The following is an 18,034-nucleotide window of genomic DNA, read 5'->3' as shown; positions in this document are numbered from 1 at the left end:
CCAGACCTGCGATGGAGTGACATGGAGGCCAATGGTGGACACGTACCGCTCCCAGCACTCCTGCTTGCTTTGGCGAATAAGGCGGCGGGCCCGCGCACGCAGCCGTTTGAAGGTGATCAGGTGTTCAATGCAGGGATGTCGCTTGTGACGCTGTAGCGCCCGCCAGCGATCTGTAATCGCTGCAGCGATCTCAGGCGACCACCGAGGCACAGTCCGCCGCCGAAGGGACCCAGAGGAGCGGGGAATGGCAGATTCGGCGGCAGTAACGATGCCGGTGGTGACCGATTGAACCACCGCATCAATGTCGTCATTAGAGAGAGGCTCAAGAGCGGCAGTGGAGGAGAACAAGTCCCAGTCAGCCTTATTCATAGCCCATCTGCTAGGGCGCCCAGAAGAGTGACGCTGTGGTAGTGACAGAAAGATCGGAAAGTGGTCACTACCACACAGGTCGTCATGCACACTCCATTGGACAGACGGTAAGAGGCTAGGGCTACAGATTGAAAGGTCAATGGCGGAGTATGTGGCATGCGCCACACTGAAGTGTGTGAAGGCACCATCATTTAAAATCGAGAGATCGAGCTGCGGCAATAAATGCTCAACGATGGCGCCTCGACCTGTTGCCACTGACCCACCCCACAGAGGGTTATGGGCGTTGAAGTCGCCCAATAGCAAGAAAGGTGGCGGCAATTGGGCTGTCAGCGCAGCCAGGACATGCTGCGAGACATCACCATCCGGTGGAAGGTAAAGACTGCAGACGGTAACAGCCTGTGGCGTCCACACCCAAACAGCGACAGCCTCTAAAGGTGTTTGGAGAGGGACAGACTCGCTGTGCAGAGTGTGAAGGACATAGAGGCAGACGCCACCCGACACCCTTTCATATGCTGCCCGGTTCTTATAATAACCCCGATAGCCACGGAGGGCGGGGGTTCGCATTGCTGGAAACCAAGTTTCCTGAAGAGCAATGCAGAAGAAAGGGCGAAGGCTGATAAGTTGTTGGAGCTCAGCTAGATGGTGGAAAAAAACGCCGCAGTTCCACTGGAGGATGATATTGTCCATGGCTAAGAAAGGCGTGAAAGGACTGGGAAGGCAATTTACGCCGCTTGTTCACTCACTGCCACCGATTCAGTACCCGTACAAGAGGCATCCACGGCGTCTGAGGGACCAGCGAGATCAAGGTCCTCAGCGGACGCCAGAATCTCGACTTCATCCTCAGACGCAGAGCGCGAAAGGGGCGGTGGGGTTGGTGCCAGCGCAAGTTCTTTGGCCTTAGAGGTCTTTCTCTTGGACTTCTCTCGCTGAACCTTGGGTTTCACCGGCTGGGAAGGCTTCACCGATTCAGTCTCCGGGACAGAGGAGGATCATGAAGCCCTACGCCCGGCCGCTGGTGAGGACTTATGCCACTGGCGGCCGTCATCCTTCCCACTGGTGGAACTATGGGAAGGGAGGGTCCCAAGGGAACTCTTACGGGCGAGAGTAGCCGAAGAAGTTAGATGCTTCTCCGGCTGAGAAGCGGGGACGGACGTCCCCGACGGGTGGGAGGAGGTTGCTCCTGAGGTAGGTGGTGCAGGAGCAACCGGCTGGGTAGAGCCCCCCACGGGCAAGGGGGCAGGAGGAGTCTTACTGCTTATCGAGCTGGCTGGAAGACTCGAAACTGATGGGGCTAGCACAGTAGTTGTAGCAGCTGCATAAGAAGATGTCATTCTCACGGGATGGAGTCTGTCATATTTCCTTTTGGCCTCAGTATAGGTCAGCCGGTCCAGGGTCTTATATTCCATGATTCTGCGCTCTTTCTGAAAGACTTTGCAGTCAGGCGAGCAAGGGGAATGATGCTCTCCGCAGTTGACACAGATGGGAGGCGGGGCACATGGAGTATCGGGATGAGATGGGCGTTCACAATCTCGACATGTGATGCTAGAAGTACAGCGAGAGGACATATGGCTGAACTTCCAGCACTTAAAGCACCGCATCAGGGGAGGGATGTAGGGCTTGACGTCACAACGGTAGACCATCACCTTGACCTTCTCCGGTAATGTATCACCCTCGAAGGCCAAGATGAAGGCACCGGTAGCAACCTGATTGTCCTTCGGACCCCGATGAACGCGCAGGACGAAATGAACACCTCGACGTTCTAAGTTGGCGCGCAGCTCGTCGTCAGACTGCAAAAGTAGGTCCCTATGGAAAATAACTCCCTGGACCATATTTAAACTCTTATGTGGTGTAATGGTAACGTGAACATCCCCCAACTTGTCACAAGCAAGTAACCTGCGTGACTGGGCGGAGGATGCCGTTTGTATCAGTACTGACCCAGAGCGCATTTTGGACAAGCCCTCCACCTCCCCAAACTTGTCCTCTAAATGCTTGACGAAGAACTGAGGCTTTGTGGATAGAAAAGACTCCCCATCAGCTCTCGTGCAGACTAAGAATCGGGGCGAATAACTATTACCTCCATCCTGAGACTTATGCTCCTCCCACAGCGTGGCCAGAGAGGGGAACGTTTTCAGATCGTACTTTTGAGCATTAAATTGAGCCCGAGAACGCTTAGAGACTGCTAGCGGCTGGCCGCCAGCGAGAGATGATGTACCACACTTCATTGCGGGTCATCCGCCCTGATGCCACCTACTCCGACCAAGGGCCCTCCCCACGGGCGCCACCCAGCCACAGCAAAGGCCACCTGGCAGGATGGCCGTTGCCGGCAGTCTATATACCCCAGGAGGATAGGCATCTACTCCTTGGCATACGTAGGGAGTTAACGGCGCAGGCATCAGTAGAGCTATCCCTGTGTTGTCAGGGGGTTACAACCAAGAGGGTACATGGCGGCCCCACCACAACGGACTGGCTACCGTGCTGGATCTGAGGTGCAAAAATGTCCAAGGTCGTCGTCGCAGTTAAAAGAAACACTGCAGAGAGCAGCGTGGTAATCGCACCCAGGGACGTATCCTCGCTCAAGAGATCGAAAACGAGCGGGACACCATTGCAACGACGAGAAAGCCGGCTAAAGGTCTAATTGCACGACGGATACAGTGCACCATGTAAGGCACCCTTCCCCAATTGGCTCGCTCTTCGGAATAATTTAGAAAGATGGAGGTCAAACCCGAGAGGGTACCATCACGTAAGGCCGAAACATTTGAGACTCCTTTTAGTCGCCTCTTACGACAGGCAGGAATACCGCGGGCCTATTCTGATCCCCGAACACGCGGGAGGGGGGGGGGGGGTGGGGGGTGGGGGGGGGGGTGATCAATGGCACCCCATACAATCACGCTGGGTAATATGCCAGTATGGCAATGACAAATGTGCGTTCACCGCGATGTCGCCAAACACGGATGCGACCATCATGATGCTGTAAACAGAATTTGGATTCATCCGAAAAAATAACGTTTTGCCATTCATGCACAAAGGTTCGTCGTCGAGTACACCATCGCAGGCGCTCCTGTCTGTGATGCAGCGTCAAGCTTAACCGCAGCCACGGACTCCGAGCTGATAGTCCGTGCTGCTGCAAACGTCGTCGAACTGCTCATGCAGATGGTTGTTGTCTTGCAAACGTCTTCATCTGTTAACTGAGGGATTGAGACGTGGCTGTATGATCCGCTGCTAGTGATAAAAGGCCGTTGGGTTCCAGCACGGCATTCCGTATTACCCTCCTGAACCCACTGATGTCATATTCTGGTAACAGTCATTGGATCTCGACCAACGCGAGCAGCAATGTCGCGCTACGATAAACTGCAATCGCGATAGGCTACAATCCAACCTTTATCAAATTCGGAAACGTGATGGTACGCATTTCTCCTCCTTACACGAGGCATCACAACAACATTTCACCAGACAACGCCGGTCAACTGTTGTGTATGAGAAATCGCTTGGAAACTTTCCTCATGTCAGCACGTTGTAGGTGTCGCCACTAGTGACAACCTTGTGTGAATGCTCTGAAAAGCTGATCATTTGCATATCACAGCATCTTCTTCCTCCCCCCAATGAAACATGGACCTTGCCGTTAGTGGGGAGGCTTGCGTGCCTCAGCGATACAGATAGGCGTACCGTAGGTGCAACCACAACGGATGGGTATCTGTTGAGAGGCCAGACAAGCGTGTGGTTCCTGAAGAGGGGCAGCAGCCTTTACAGTAGTTGCAGGGGCAACAGTCTGGATGATTGACTGATCTGGCCTTGTAACACTAACCAAAACAGCCTTGCTGTGCTGGTACTGCGAACGGTTGAAAGCAAGGGGAAACTACAACCGTAATTTTTCCCGAGGGCATGCAGCTTTATTGTATGGTTAATGATGATGGCGTCCTCTTGGGTCAAATATTCCGGAGGTAAAATAGTCCCCCATTCGGATCTCCGGGTGGGGACTACTCAAGAGGAGAAAGAAAGCTGGCGTTCTACAGATTGGAGCGTGGAATGCCAGATCCCTTAATCGGGCAGGTAGGTTAGAAAATTTAAAAAGGGAAATGGATAGGTTAAAGTTAGATAAAGTGTGAATTAGTGAAGTTCGGTGGCAGGAGGAACTAGACTTTTGGTCAGGCGAATACAGGGTTATAAATACAAAATCAAATAGGGGTAATGCAGGAGTAGGTTTAATAATGAATAAAAAATAGGAATGCGAGTAAGCTACTACAAACAGCATAGTGAACGCATTATTACGGCCCAGATAGACACGAAGCCCACGCCTACTAGAGTAGTACAAGTTTATATGCCAACTAGCTCTGCAGATGACGAAGAAATTGAAGAAATCTTATAACGAAATAAAATAAATTATTCAGATAGTGAAGGGAAACGAAAATTTAATAGTCATGGGTGATTGGAATTCGGTAGTAGGAAAAGGGAGAGAAGGAAACATAGTAGGTGAATATAGATTGGGGGTAAGAAATTAAAGAGGAAGCCGTCTGGTAGAACTATGCGCAGAGCATAACTTAATCATAGCTAACACTTGGTTCAAGAATCATGGAAGAAGGTTGTATACATGAAAGAACCCTGGAGATACTAAAAGGTATCAGATAGATTATATAATGGTAAGACAGAGATTTAGGAACAAGGTTTTAAACTGTAAGGCATTTCCAGGGGCAGATGTGGACTGACCACAATCTATTGGTTATGAACTGTAGATTGAAACTGAAGAAACTGCAAAAAGGTGGGAATTCCAGGAGATGGGACCTGGATAAACTGAAAGAACCAGAGGTTGTACAGAGTTTCAGGGAGAGCGTAAGGGAACAATTGACAGGAAATATATATATATATAAAAATGCACTAAATGAAGCAGGCAAAAAGGAATACAAACGTCTCAAAACTGAGATTGACAGGAAGTGCAAAATGGCTAAGCAGGGATGGCTAGACGATAAATTTAAGGATGTAGAGGCTTATCTCACTAGGGGTAAGATAGATACTGCCTACAGGAAAATTGAAGAGACCTCTGGAGAAAAGAGAACCACTTGTATAAATATTAAGAGCTGAAATGGAAACCCAGTACTAAGCAAAGAAGGGAAAGCAGAAAGGTGGAAGGAAATGGAAGACGATGTAGATGAAGATGAAATGGGAGATACGATACTGGATGAAGAGTTTGATAGAGCACTGAAAGACCTGGGTCGAAACAAGGTCCCCGGGGTTAGACAACATTCCATTAGAACCACTGATAGCCTTGGGAGAGCCAGCCGAGACAAAAGTCTACCATCTGGTGAGCAAGATGTATGAGACAGGTGAAATACTCTCAGACTTCAAGAAGAACATAATAATTCCAATCCCAAAGAAAGCAGGTGTTGACAGATGTGAAAATTACCGAACTATCAGTTTAATAAGTCACGGCTGCAAAATACTAACGCAAATTCTTTACTGACGAATGGAAAAACTAGTAGAAGCCGACCTAGGGGAAGATCAGTTTGGAGTCCATAGAAATATTGGAACACGTGAGGCAATACTGACTCTACGCCTTATCTTGGAAGCTAGATTAAGAAAAGGCAAACCTACGTTTCTAGCATTTGTAGACTTAGAGAAAGCTTTTGACAATGTTGACTGGAATACTCTCTTTCAAATTCTGAAGGTGGCAGGGGTAAAATATAGGGAGCAAAAGGCTATTTACAATTTGTACAGAAACCTGATGGCAGTTACGAGTCGAGGGGCATGAAAGGGAAGCAGTGGTTGGGAAGGGAGTGAGACAGGGTTGTAGCCTCTCCCCGATGTTATTCGATCTGTATATTGAGCAATCAGTGAAGGAAACAAAAGAAAAATTTGGAGTAGGAATCAAAATCCACGGAGAAGAAATAAAAACTTTGAGGTTCACCGATGACATTGTAATTCTGTCAGAGACAGCAAAGGACTTGGAAGAGCAGCTGAGCGGAATGGACAGTGACTTGAAAGGAGGGTATAAGATGAACAGTAACAAAAGCAAAATGAGGATAATGGAATGTTGTCGAATTAATCAGATGATGCTGCGGGAATTAGATTAGGAAATGAGATGCTTATAGTAGTAAATGAGTTTTGCTATTTGGGGAGCAAAATAACTGATGATGGTCGAAGTAAAGAGGATATAAAATGTAGACTGGCAATGGCAAGGAAAGCATTTCTGAAGAAGAGAAATTTGTTAACATCGAGTATAGATTTAAGTGTCAGGAAGTCATTTCTGTAAGTATTTGTATGGAGTGTAGCCATGTATGGAAGTGAAACATGGACGGTAAATAGTTTGGAAAAGAAGAGAATAGAAGCTTTCGAAATGTGGTGCTACGGAAGAATGCTGAAGATAAGGTGGGTCGATCTGGTAACTAATGAGGAGGTATTGAGTAGGATTGGGGAGAAGAGAAGTTTGTGGTACAACTTGACTAGAAGAAGGGAACGGTTGGTAGGAAATGTTCTGAGGTATCAAGGGATCACCAATTTAGTATTGGAAGGCAGCGTGGGGGGTAAAAATCGTAAAGGGAGACCAAGAGATGAATACACCAAGCAGATTCAGAAGGATGTAGGTTGCAGTAGGTACTGGGAGATGAAGAAGCTTGCACAGGATAGAGTAGCATGGAGAGCTGCATCAAACCAGTCTCAGGACTGAAGACCACAACAACAACAACAACAACAACAACTGCATCTCCTTCCTGTCAGTTAAATTTCACGGCTGTAGCACGTCATCTTCGTGGTGAAGCAATTTTAATGGCCAGTAGTGTAAAAACCGGATTAAACAAACCTTACAACTTGCAAAATTCAATATCAAAAACAAATGCCTAATCAGGGGACTATCTCATAAAATGAAATAAATATATTAAGTTCCAGCTGACAGCTTGTGGCAGTGTAGGGATGTTGCCCCTCAGAACTAACATTTTTATACAATTTTTGCAAAGACTGTAATTAACACCCCAATTAGGCATATATTTTTGATGCTGAACTGAACCTTGTTTAACAAATTCTAAGATTTGGTGCATTAGCTTTTTACAATCATTTAACTTTTAATTATTTACCTTTTGTACCTTGATACTGAGTAATGAACACTTGTCATTCTTTATGCGCATATAGTCTGAATTGCAGATCTGATGATGGTAGAAGCAAAAAACTATTATAAAGGAAGAAATGTTAAGCAACCAAGACTGTTTTATTCACAAAAATATGGAAGTGCAGCAGATAACCCTGAACATATCAAATTAGTAATTTAACTAAAAAGAAACAAATTACCTCCACTGCCTTACAATAACATGAAACATGTCTTTTTTACTGAAAGCATTTATACTTTTTTATGATGATATAATAGTATCAAACAGGACTCAACTTCATACAGCATCTGACCCAATTATCTTTCAGTTAGAATGAGCAATCTTATCTACTGCTGCGTACTCTACTAAAAAACTTATATATCACTCACTCATATCACAAATGGCATTGTATATTGTACTTTTGTTTTATCACACTTGTGGGTGAAAGTTATGAAGTACCACCTCCCCCCCCCCCCCCCTTATGTTTTTTGCAGTTGATACACAAGACATGTACACAATGTATCAAAGTACTCTAAAGCCTGCCCATTACCTAAAACAGGTTTTCTGAATTTATCATACTGTTTCAGTTTTCATGACCCAACTTATGATAAACAGGGCATAGTATTTTAAATATGGCACAAATATTGGGCTATGCTACATAGCCACCTGCACAAATACCTATATTTAGCTTTCAACTTTGTTGGCTACATCAACTCTCAACCAGAGTAACACCTTGCGACAAACCGAGACCTCTTGCTACGCTATTACACTGTGTTGATTTTTGGTTTGGGGTAGGGGTACGTACTCTATCACACACCAACCCACTTGGGATATATATAAAATTGTAAATAAATTTCATACAGTGAGTCTGTTTCAGTCTTTATTTTCATTTTGCAGCCAGTTCTAGCTCAAAGAGATATCACAAAAAATAAAACTGATTAGAATATGTACATAATTCTGGCTTATTATGAGAAAGTACATACAAGCAACATATGGAATTTTGAGATGTACAGAAACACAAAGTGTAAGTAGAGATTGCAGAATGTTTATCGCTAACAAGATTCTTTAGGGATGTATGCTGATCCAAAGGTAATTGGAAATTATCAATTTAGGAAATACGGAAGCGTCCGATCCCGCCCATCTGCTATGACCTATGACGTCACAAATATGACGAAAACGACTATAAACCACGATTCCAATATGGTGCGTATAAAGTCGTTACATACACATTATGAAGATGAAAATACATCGGGGGGGGGGGGGACAAACACACACACACACACACACACACACACACACACACACACACACAAACACACACACAAACACATTCCACAAAAAGCCTAATGACACTAATGGGACAAGCACGGGAAATTGGGGGTTTTTGGATGGGGACAAACTAAATATAAGCAAATTTAGACACCCACACCCATACAATACCACGCAAAACTACCCAGTATCATCTGGAATCTGACACTTCCCTTGACCTATATAGCTCAACAGCAGCTCCCGATCCCATGAACTAAGATCAAACGCTTCCCTTCACCTATATAGCTCAAAAACATCTCCTGATCCCATAAATTATGATCAAACACTTCCCTTGACCTATATAGCCCAGAAACATCTCCCCATACCAATACCAAAATTCACAGTCACACATTTCAATAAAACACTTCCTTCGACCCCAACACATAAACTAGCAACAAAAAAATAAAAACTTACCACAAAAACGTTCCGGCGCCACAAACTAGGTGGGTCACCACAAACACACACACACACACACAAACACAAACCCACACACACACAAACACAAACCCACACACACACAAACCCACACACACACACACGCGCGAACACAAACCCACACACACACAGACACAAACCCACACACACACACACACACGCGCGAACACACACACACACACGCGAGCACCCACCCACACACACACACACACGCGAACACACACACACACACACACACACACACGCGAACACACACACACACACACACGCGAACACACACACACACACACACACGCGCGCGCGCGAACACACACACACACACACACACACACACACACACGCGCGCGCGCGCGAACAGACACACACACGCGCGCGCGAACACACACACACACACGCGCGCGCGAACACACACACACACACGCGCGCGCGAACACACACACACACACGCGCGCGCGAACACACACACACACACGCGCGCGCGAACACACACACACACACACACACACACACGCGCGAACACACACACACACACACACACACACACACGCGCGAACACACACACACACACACACACACACGCGCGAACACACGCGCGCGAACACACACACACACACACACACGCGAACACACACACACACACACACACACACACACACACACACACACACACGCGAACACACACACACACACGCGCGAACACACGCGCGCGAACACACACACACACACACGCGAACACACGCGAACACACACACACACACACACACACACACACACACACGCGAACACACACACACACACACACGCGAACACACACACACACACACACACACACACACACACACACACACACACACACACACGCGAACACACCAAAATAAAAAACCCATTAAAAATCCAACTGCAACATGAAAAATTTCAATCACACACTACAACTCAACAAAAACTTCAACAAAATAGATCCTCCATAAGTCAAACACAAACCAACACCACCCCCCCCCCCCCTCACATACACCATGCACCCCATACTGAGATGCAGCCACCCAACCACTTACCCAAACCACCCTAACCAACCACTTTAGGCCTATACATTTTACTAACAGCCCTTTAAAAAACCCGAAAAACACAATAGCCCTCAGGGACACTCTTTCGCCAACAGTACTCATCTAAAAGAGACTGAAGGTTGGAATAGCACCTCTTCCCCCCCCCCCCCCCCCCCAAAGAACTGACTTAACAGTCCCCCCACATCCCCTCTATTGTATTTGTCTCATAATTTTTCAACTCTAACAAGAGAACCTCCCCATCGCACCCCCCCTCAGATTTAGTTATAAATTGCCACAGTGGATAGACCTTGAAAATCTGAACACAGATCAATCGAGAAAACAGGAAGAAGTTGTGTGCAACTATGAAAAAATAAGCAAAATATACAAACTGAGTAGTCCATGTGCAAGATAGGCAACATAAATGACCGACAGAACACAGGAGCGCCGTGGTCCCGTGGTTAGCGTGAGCAGCTGCGGAGCTAGAGGTCCTTGGTTCAAGTATTCCTTCGAGCAAAAAGTTTACTTTTTTATTTTCAGACAATTATGAAAGTTCAGGCAGTCACACATAATCAACTTCGCTCTCCAAAATTCCAGGACATGTTCAGATTTGCTTGGACATATGCAGGACTTGACGGTCTACATACGGAAAAATTTGAAAACGTAAAAAACATATGTTTTGACAGAGCACAGGGAAAAGTGTGCGAGTGTGAGACTTTTGGATTCATTTGTTGCAGTTTATGTGACAAACTCTTATGTTTTCATCACTTTTTTGGGAGTAATTATAACATCCACAAGAAAACCTAAATCGGGCAACGAAGAAGAATCTTTTTACCCATTCGCCAAGTGTACAAGTTAGGTGGGTCGACAACACATTCCTGTCATGTGACACACATGCCGTCACCAGTGCCGTATAGAATATATCAGACATGTTTTCCTGTGGAGGATTCGGTTGACCTATGACCTTGCGATCAAAAGTTTTCGGTTCCCATTGGAGAGGCACGTCCTTTTGTCTACTAATCGCACGGTTTTGCAGTGCGGCCGCAAAACACGGACACTAAACTTATTACAGTGCACAGAGACGTCAATGAACGAATGGATAGATCATAACTTTGCTAAAATAAAGAAAAATTTTTCGCTTGAGGGGAGACTTGAACCAAGGACCTCTCGTTCTGCAGCTGCTCACGCTAACCACGGGACCACAGCGCTCCTTATCTCGAAATGTCCATGATATTACCTATCTTCGCGTGGACTACTCAGTTTGCATATTTTGCTTATTTTTTCATAGTTCGACACAACTTCTTCCTGTTTTCTCGATTGATCTGTGTTCGGTTTTTCAAGGCCTATCCACTGTGCCAACATACAACTAAATCTGAGGGGGGTGCGATGGGGAGGATCTCTAACAAAAATAATAAGTCACCAGTACAATCTCGCACATGCCCAACCTAGACTTCTCGAACCAGGAACCACGCCATATGGAACGGCGAATGTCATCCTTTCGACAGTGCCACATATAACCGTCCCTGGTCCGAGATGCCAGAACTATAGCCAACTTCATTTCTTCGCTACAAATAGAGCACTTCACGACCCTGGCAATTCAACCAAACAGCTGCAAAAACTATCAGTTCCAAAGCAGTGTTTCCCATCATTTCCCTCAGATGCGCGCTATTAATTTTATCCGCCATGTCTATTCCTGAACAAAAACAACAACCGATTAATTTATTCAAATTACCTACAAATGACCTACAGTGAACAACACTAAATTAACCTTCACACAAAACCACTAAATCGTTAACTCACTGAAACGAATTCCACTACAAACACAGCCAACACTAACAATTCTGTATAATGAGCAAGAGTAAACTGAGCCCATTACACCACACAAACGTAAACCCAGAACATACACCAGAGGGCACAACAAACCACAACACGATGACATCTACAAACACACCACACTCGCAAACCAAACTCCACACCGTCATGACGTCACACACCACAACACCCTTACGTCATGGGTCAAAGCCGATGCGTGGGATCGGACGCTTCTGTCGACCCTCAATTTACAGTCATCTGAAGCAACTATCATCAGTATGCTATGCAGTTTCAGTAATAATAATTCAAGTGAGCAGTAGTTTACACATTAAAACAGATATTGGATTGTCAATTCTGTCTATTTATGGAAAATATTCCAGGAAACAAATGTACTGAATATAGTAACAACATCTAAGCTGCAATAAGAGGCTATAGACATTACAACAAAGTGGGAAGAGAACTCACTGTACTGAATTTTTTATACACGAAGGAATCTTTATTGTTCCAAGTGAATAGTTTGCAAACAATGTCCTGCATAAAGAGACTGACAAGCACCAAAGAAATAGGTCTTTACATGAACATGGGAACAGATGCAGCCACCAGTTACACCTCAGCAGGAAATAAAATAAAATCTTGTGCCGTATAATGAAATAGAGTTATGCAATTAAGTGATCGAAGACAAACATGAAATATACATGTCCAGTAATACTGTACACTCAAAATTATTCATTAAATAGCAGTTTTGAAACTTCAGGATTACCTGAAATATGTAAATTATATAGACAACTGTACTATTGCTATTACTATGACTGAGGGCTTTTGCAATACATTCAACTGAATAGTGAAAAATGCTGTACAAACGTGTAACAGCAAATATTGCAGACCTATTTATGTAACTGTGTGTACTTGGGCACATATTTATGACATACATACAACTTACATTGTCTACACATGGATAAGTATACAATAGTATAGAATAGTCAATCATCAGGTTCCCAAATCAGAAGACATCTGAATTCTCGGGTCTGCTCAGGCCAAATTCAAACCTTTCTCTGGTACAATCAACATTACTTCACTCCTAAATCCAAAAAAGCTCTACAAATTAGGGGAAACAGTTAAGAAAAGTCAAATTTTAACCATGCTAGAAACAAGATTGCAAAGTGAGAATGCCACCACGTAGCATGGATTTTGGAAATTACAGACTATTCAAAAAGCAAAAAAGGCAAAATAACACCAATCAATATACCCCATGTGGTAGATAGTATTAACAGTTTCATAAGACATTCAGAGATTCATAATCAAAGTGAAGAACAAAATTAATGACAATTTACTTTGAATGTGCAAATAAAATTTAAACAGTAATTAATGTAAATCAACCAGGGGGGAGGGGGGGGGGGGGGGCAGGGACAGAAAAGTAAACATGCGATGGGGGGTGTGATAGAAAAATTAATCTCTAAAATTCCACAAAATGATGGGAAAATTTTGACAGAGTATTTTAATGATTAGTTAGTGCAAGAGAAAATGCAAGGAAATAATTTGTGACTTCCTTGTGCACAAATGGAACAAGCAAAATGGATACTTGTCTAACTGTGTAGAAATCGTAACCACAAAACTGTCAACACATTTCAAACAAAACAAAAAATATTGCTATCACCTGACAAGAATTTAGGTGAAATCCGTACTGATCATATCACAATCTCACAGCCACATCACAAGGGGATTTTAAATATGTACAAGTACACAGATGTCCAAATATTTACAGATCACTACCTAACCACAGTGAAACTAAATTTAAAGCCTCAAAAGTTCAGCAAACAGATACAGGTAATACCGAAAATGATACTGATTAACTCCAAGCAATGCTATTAGCAAATGAACTCAAAACGCAAGCACTAAACTCCAAAGAAATCTGAACAGAAACTTACCGAAACTGCATAAACTCAAATTCCTCTACAAAGATGGAAAGAGACATCCATGGTGGAACAAAGACTGTGCAAGCAGTAAAATCTTGACAAAGGGCATTCAACTCATGAAATAATAAACTGGAAAAAAAGTGCCAAGCAACTCTAAGCAGCTTGAAAATTGAACAAAAAGACATTATGAGAAGTGATCTTCAGGCTTATAAAAAACAGGGATTCTTATATGAAACACTTAAAACAAAGCTAAATGGATACCAGCCCCAAAAACTGTTTCATGAAGAAAGTGCACACTTTGCACATAACCAAGAAATAGATAATTTAAAAAACTTCCAAACTGCCCTAAACCCAAAGAAAGATTTCTATCAGAAATTCTAAAAACCAATTCAGATTCACAAGCATCAAATGAAGGGGAAATTGCTGGATAAGAGGTTAAAAATAAGCATTTGGTTAGGACGGAACTGTTGCGGAAGTCCTAAAACCTCCCACAAAAATTTTAAAAGATAATTACAGTGATCATGCAAAATATCTGACAGAAAACCATACAAACTGGAAAACTGCACTGATACATCCACTACATAAAAAAGAACCATAACCAATAATACCTTTAGACGGGCCTTCAGTTTGTGCCATACAAAATTGTCTTAGTACACAACACCAACACCACCACCACCACCACCACCACCACCACCACCACCACCAACAACAACAACCTGAATTCAAATTCGGTGAATATCAAGAAAATTCCAGACCAAACGGATCTTGTCTAAAACAAATTTTAGCTATGAAACTAATTCCCACATCAAAATATTTATAATAAGAAGGTATCTTTATAGATTTTAAGTAAGCTTATGAGGAAAAGTAATCCGAAAGTGGCGAAAACTGAAATTACAGTTTAAAATTGATGAACCAATCAAATTCAAGAGTGATTCTCAACCCAAATATATATGTTAAACTATTCAGTGACAGCTTTCTGACTAACAAATGACATCCGTGACAAAAAAAATGCATACCAAAATACACAAAACTGAGGCACTACAATACAGCCACAAAACCAGTCTGTCTACATGGGACTGAAGGCACTGAAGAAATCCAATGTGAAAAACGAAAATAAAATTATTAGTTTGAAATCGCATTTAGGAATGAAAATACTGTACACAGAAATTGAACGGGCAGAAATTGCGCTTCAGTGTACTCGTCCTGGCACAAAAATCCAATGAGACCATTACAGTTTGATCCTATGAGCGCAAAAAGGAGCTATTCTGTAAGACAACGTAATACAAACAATAAGAAAAGGTAAAACTAAAACATAAAATGCCCCTAGTTGTACATGGCGTAGTCAAGTAGGTCCCAAACGTGATAATTATTATATTACATTATGTTTTCGTTACAATAATGAAATGAAGTATTCAGCAATAATCCAGCGAGAAAACGAAAAAATTGCACTATGGTTACAGGTGGCTGTCGGGAAAAGCGGATATAATTGAATAGCTCAAACCTTCGCAGTGTTTCCTCGTCTGGTGGAGGAAGACCAAGCCCTGCTCTCCAACTGACGACTTTTAATTTAAACTCTTCCATCTTCTATTGAACTCTGTTAACACTAACTCACTGTATGTCACGCCGATTTCCTCTTTCAACTCGCGCAGAAATTTTCAAATGTCAACAGTGTACAATTCGATTATCGACACTTGTTGTCGATTACATCAAGGTCGATTAAAAGTTAACAGAAAAAATTGGCCTTTCAAAAATTGTAATACACCACCCCCGTTTTAAGTTAAATGAGGGAATTAATCGCGATTAAAGTTAACTGAGGTTGTAGACTCGTTTACCTTGAATTCATCGCAGTTAAAACGAGGTAAGCAGGTGCCGTATGAAGATGGCGGCCCGTTTTGATGTTTTATGGGCCAGTTGTACAATCTTGGGCTGTAAATCCAGGGATGGCTAACCGCGGAACAGGCTAATCACGGGTTGGAGAGTGCGTTGTACGACACCTTCTTATTCCCCGATTTGTTATTCCCGCAACTGCGTTCCCGTTCAGTTAAGTTGGCAACAACTTAATATCACACTGGCTATTTTCATGTACTTCATTTCTATTACTTTAAATGTCGTCTGCAGAAATAGCAAGTCTAACGTTAGCAAAATTATTCGTTTGATGGTGGTAGATACTGTAGAAGGATTCAAGAGTGTAGTAGAAAACTTCAAGGAAGACATTAGTGCAAAACATTTAACTGAGTTTGTAGGGTGCTTGCATGTACAACTTGTAACGATCTATCGAAAAATTCGTTAAAGGATCATCAGGTATTTGTTGCTTACCAGTAAGAGATCTTTCATGGTTTCCAAATAAAGTATGAGAAAAAGTATGCAACAGTTTCCATTCAACTTCATAAATATCGACAGAGCAGCTACAGCAGACGTACGATTTGTTTTCTCCCAAAAAAGAAACGCATAAATATTACACCTAGGCGAGAGATCGCTGGCGCCTGATACGTGAAATCTAAGCTTCACGTTCTATACGATGAAATTTACGATTTGATAAAGTCAATGGAAGGACATCACAGTTTAAGTAGGGACATAATATAAAAGCAACTGCGAAATACGGTCAATCATAATCAGACCACGAAAATAAATAACTTTAATTTAACTGACTAATATGTCAAAATTAGATATATGATGATTAAAATCTTTATCTTATCTTAAATCTTTGAAATTTTTTTCTTCATACATTCTTTTTTGTTACATTGCTAAATAATGTCTCTTTTGTTGTTCTAAATCTTTATCAGCTCTTTTCTTCTTTATAACTGCTTTTACAATTGCTGCAGATGGGAATGAAGTTAATAATAATGGTAAAAATCCACTTCATTTTTCGTTTCTTGTTTGTTCATTAAATATTCAACAATTTTTTCACAATAGGAATACCTAATCTAATAATTAAATTTCCAGCAATTTTTTTTCCTCTTCTTCATTTTTGTGCATCTGTTAAATGCTGATGAATGTTATTTAATTATTCATTATTCAATTAACTTTTACTGATTTTGGTTCTATTTTGCCATTTGAATGTCTAGCATAATGAATAATAAAGTTATTCATTCATATAGATTAAAAATTAATAAACAATATTTTTGTACTCCTCATTCATTTTGATCAACATTTAACCCAAGTCCTAATTTTCGTTTTCCATACATTATTCTTCTAACTGCAGTTGAAGCTAATTCTCCACCAACTGGAGCACCTACATCTACATGTACATGGATACTCTGCAAACGACATTTAAGTGCCTGGTAGAAGGTTCATCGAACCACATTCACAATTCTCTATTATTTCAGTCTCGTATAGCATGCGAAAAGAATGAACACCTATATCTTTCTGTACGAGCTCTGATTTCCCTTATTTTATCGTGGTAATCGTTTCCTCCTACGTAGGACGGTGTCAACAACATGCTTTCACGTTTGGAGGAGCCAGTGATTGGAATTTCGTGAGAAAATTCCGTCGCAACGAAAAACGCCTTTGTTTTAATGATATCCATCCCAAATCCTGTATCTTCAGTAACACTCTCTCCCATATTTCGCGTTAATACAAAACGTGTCCTCTTTGAAATTTTTCGATGTACTCCATCAATTCTTTCTGATAACGATCCCACACCATGGAGCAGTATTCTAAGATGGGCAAGTGTAGTGTAGGCTGTCTCCTTAGTACATCTGTTACATTTTCTAAGTGACCTGCCAATAAAACGCAGTCTTTGATTAGCCTTCCCCACAACATTTTCTATGTGTTCCTAACCAATTTATGTTGTTTGTAATTGTAATTCCTAGGTATAGTTGAATTTATGGCCTTTAGATTTGACTGATGTGTCTTGTAACCGAAGTTTGACGGATTCCTTCTGGCTCTCATGTGGATGACCCCACAGTTTTTGTTATTTAGGTTCAAATGCCAATTTTCGCAACATTCAGATATCTTTTCTAAATTGTTTTTCAATTTGTTTTGATCTTTTGATGACTTTATTAGTCGATAAACGACAGCGTCATGTGCAAACAACCTAAGACGGCTACTCAGATTGTCTCCCAAATCGTTTATATAGATAAGGAACAGCAAA

At 42.6% G+C, this 18,034-nt stretch overlaps 1 protein-coding gene across 1 annotated transcript in view; it reads right to left on the bottom strand.

Moving 5' to 3' along the window:
- The window catches only part of LOC124718958, a 78,773-nt gene extending 63,162 nt beyond the window's left edge, over positions 1-15,611 (bottom strand). The window contains exon 1 of the mRNA XM_047244626.1: positions 15,443-15,611. Coding sequence (XP_047100582.1) covers positions 15,443-15,522 — 80 coding nt within the window. The 5' untranslated portion in view covers positions 15,523-15,611. The remainder of the gene's footprint in view (positions 1-15,442) is intronic.
- Between the last annotated feature and the right edge of the window lie 2,423 nt (positions 15,612-18,034).

The sequence above is a fragment of the Schistocerca piceifrons genome, chromosome 10 (genome assembly GCF_021461385.2).
Source record: "Schistocerca piceifrons isolate TAMUIC-IGC-003096 chromosome 10, iqSchPice1.1, whole genome shotgun sequence".
NCBI lineage: Eukaryota > Metazoa > Arthropoda > Insecta > Orthoptera > Acrididae > Schistocerca > Schistocerca piceifrons.
This window is presented reverse-complemented; position numbering and strand designations above follow the sequence as displayed.